General features: G+C 50.2%; 1 protein-coding gene across 2 annotated transcripts in view; it reads right to left on the reverse strand.

The window, feature by feature from the left end:
* The window catches only part of plxdc2b (plexin domain containing 2b), a 343,331-nt gene extending 341,499 nt beyond the window's left edge, over positions 1–1,832 (reverse strand). The window contains exon 1 of one of the 2 annotated variants that reach the window (XM_048613860.1): positions 1,573–1,831. In XM_048613860.1, the coding sequence (XP_048469817.1) occupies positions 1,573–1,687 (115 nt within the window). In that variant the 5' untranslated portion in view covers positions 1,688–1,831. Of the gene's footprint in view, positions 1–1,572 lie in introns of both variants that reach the window. The other variant, XM_048613862.1, reaches the window with a different exon arrangement.
* Positions 1,833–2,178: the final 346 nt, after the last annotated feature.

Consider the following 2,178-nt stretch of genomic DNA (forward strand, 5'->3'; position numbering starts at 1 on the left):
TCTGAAAGTGCAGCACAATGGCAAACATTTGATCTTTTAAACGGACAAATCCACGAAGAGAAACTTCATAGGTCCTGAAGAAGGTCACTGGACCCGAAACGTTAACTCTGCTTTCTCTGCACAGATGCTGCCAGACCGGCTGAGATTTTCCCAGCAATTTCGGATTTTGTTTCTGATTTCCAGCATCCGCAGTTCTTTGTTTTTTTTTTCTGATAGTTGAGCTATTCGAAGGGCTGAAAGCCTTTCCTTGTCTTATATTAAAAGTCTTGCGATACAGCGGCTGAAAAAAATACATGATATCAAGTAAAGGTACCGTGAGATACTGCCTGGCGTTAAAATGCTGTCACATGGACAAATACATGCATTTATCATAGTTCATTCGCTGTTGGGATAACTGGTCAAAAGAAAACACAGTAATGAATCAGAAATACACAAATCTTGACGAGCAACACCATCCAGTCCATCTGCCAGTGATGCCAGTGTGAGTGCCCACTGAGAAACCACTGCTGCCGCACTCAATGCGGATCAACATTCAGCATCAAGCCAAGACCGCACCGCGGCCCCCCCCTAATCTCAACCCAACTACCAGCATCACTGCCTTTCTCCACACTGTCAAACTCCACACGAATCCTCAAACTCCCGGTGCACTCGGCCCCTTGACTTAGCCTGAAACACTTGCAAACTCCGCCAGGAATGTCAAGCAAGTTAGACCTGCGGTTCCTTCATGAGCAAACTGCAGGTAGACAGCCAGATTTCTATATTCTCTGCAAAGTGGAAAGCGTCTCTTATTCGTCATTTTAAAGGTGGTGGTGCGAAGGGTTGGGGGTCAGGATGATAAATGACAGGAGTAACAAGCGGATGAGCTTTGAATTGGAGAGTAATTGAAGTGAGACTGTAGAGCTGTCCTTGCCACGGTGCAAGCGGACAGCGCTAGGCAGCGGGGGCTGGTGGGTTGGAGTCTCCTCGCGGTGATAACTCTCTACCCCGTCTCTGACAAATCCCATGTAAACGTGTGCCGCTGTAAACACGCAGCCTAACAACGGGCTTCACGCTTCGCAGCTCGGCCAGCGTTTCTGTGCGAACCCGCACACTGGGAAGGAAAAGCGAGGCATGTGCGAGCCGCCAAACTGAAAACTCGCCCTCTTGGCTTTAACACTGAAACTTTTGCTGAACCTCGGAAACCAGCTCAGCAAATTCCTCCCGGCCGCCTCCAACACCTCGGGAGTGATGCGCAGACTGTTTTAAAGAAAGCAACCAGATACTCTGTGTGTGTGTGTGTAAAAGGAAGCATATCACGACAACCCCCCAAACAGAGAAAACAAAAACTGCTGCTGCCTTGAAAATTAAAAAAAAAGTGCAGATGTTAGGAAAACTTCCACCTAAAGCTCCGATCCCCCCCTCAACCCCCCAGAACACATTGTCAGGAACTTAACAAGAAGAAAAACGAAGGAGCAAACTTTCGAACTTGACAGTTCCTTACAGCCGCGGGGTTTTATTCATCCTGTCTCATTTTTTTTTTGTTTTGGGGGATCTTAAATCGTTTCTTGTTGGGGAGGAGTGAACGCTCCTTACCAGTAGCATCCAGAGTTTGCTCGCTTCGCCCTAGGCTGAGGTGCACCAGGTTTCCCAGGGTTACAAAGAAGCAGAGGACAGCTGCCAGGGAGCCGGCTTTCTTCACACCCGCCATGATGATCGCCCACAAGTTTACACTTGCCGAGTCCGAGCTTGTGTTCCAGCCCCCTCTCTACAACACTTGGAGAGAGAAAGAGAGAACAAACACCTTCTACAAAGCGACAGCTCCCCGCCCCGCTTCCCAGTTGCGGAAGGGAGTGAACAAGCCAATCAATGCACAGGGTTGGGGGGGGGAAAACACTGGCGTGGAAATGTCAGCAACCAGTGGCCCGAGCTGCTGCAGATGCCCCCCCCCCCCCAGCAGCTCCCGGAGACACACAGGCTGATGTGAAGCTGCCTCTTTGCCCTCTTCACCACTTCACTGCTGGTGCTGCTCCTCTCCAGCGAGAGCTCTCCCAACACCGTGCTGCCTCTCACCGGAAGTCTTCTTCCACCTAAATCTTCGCACTGTGACAGGCAAGCTCCATCATCTGGAGGCAGTAAGCGGTTTGTCCCCTATTTCCACTGCCCGCCTTTCAACTCTCTGCAAGGAGCAGTTAGTGTCTG

This window comes from Rhincodon typus, chromosome 2 (genome assembly GCF_021869965.1).
Source record: "Rhincodon typus isolate 14 chromosome 2, sRhiTyp1.1, whole genome shotgun sequence".
In the NCBI taxonomy this organism is placed as follows: domain Eukaryota; kingdom Metazoa; phylum Chordata; class Chondrichthyes; order Orectolobiformes; family Rhincodontidae; genus Rhincodon; species Rhincodon typus.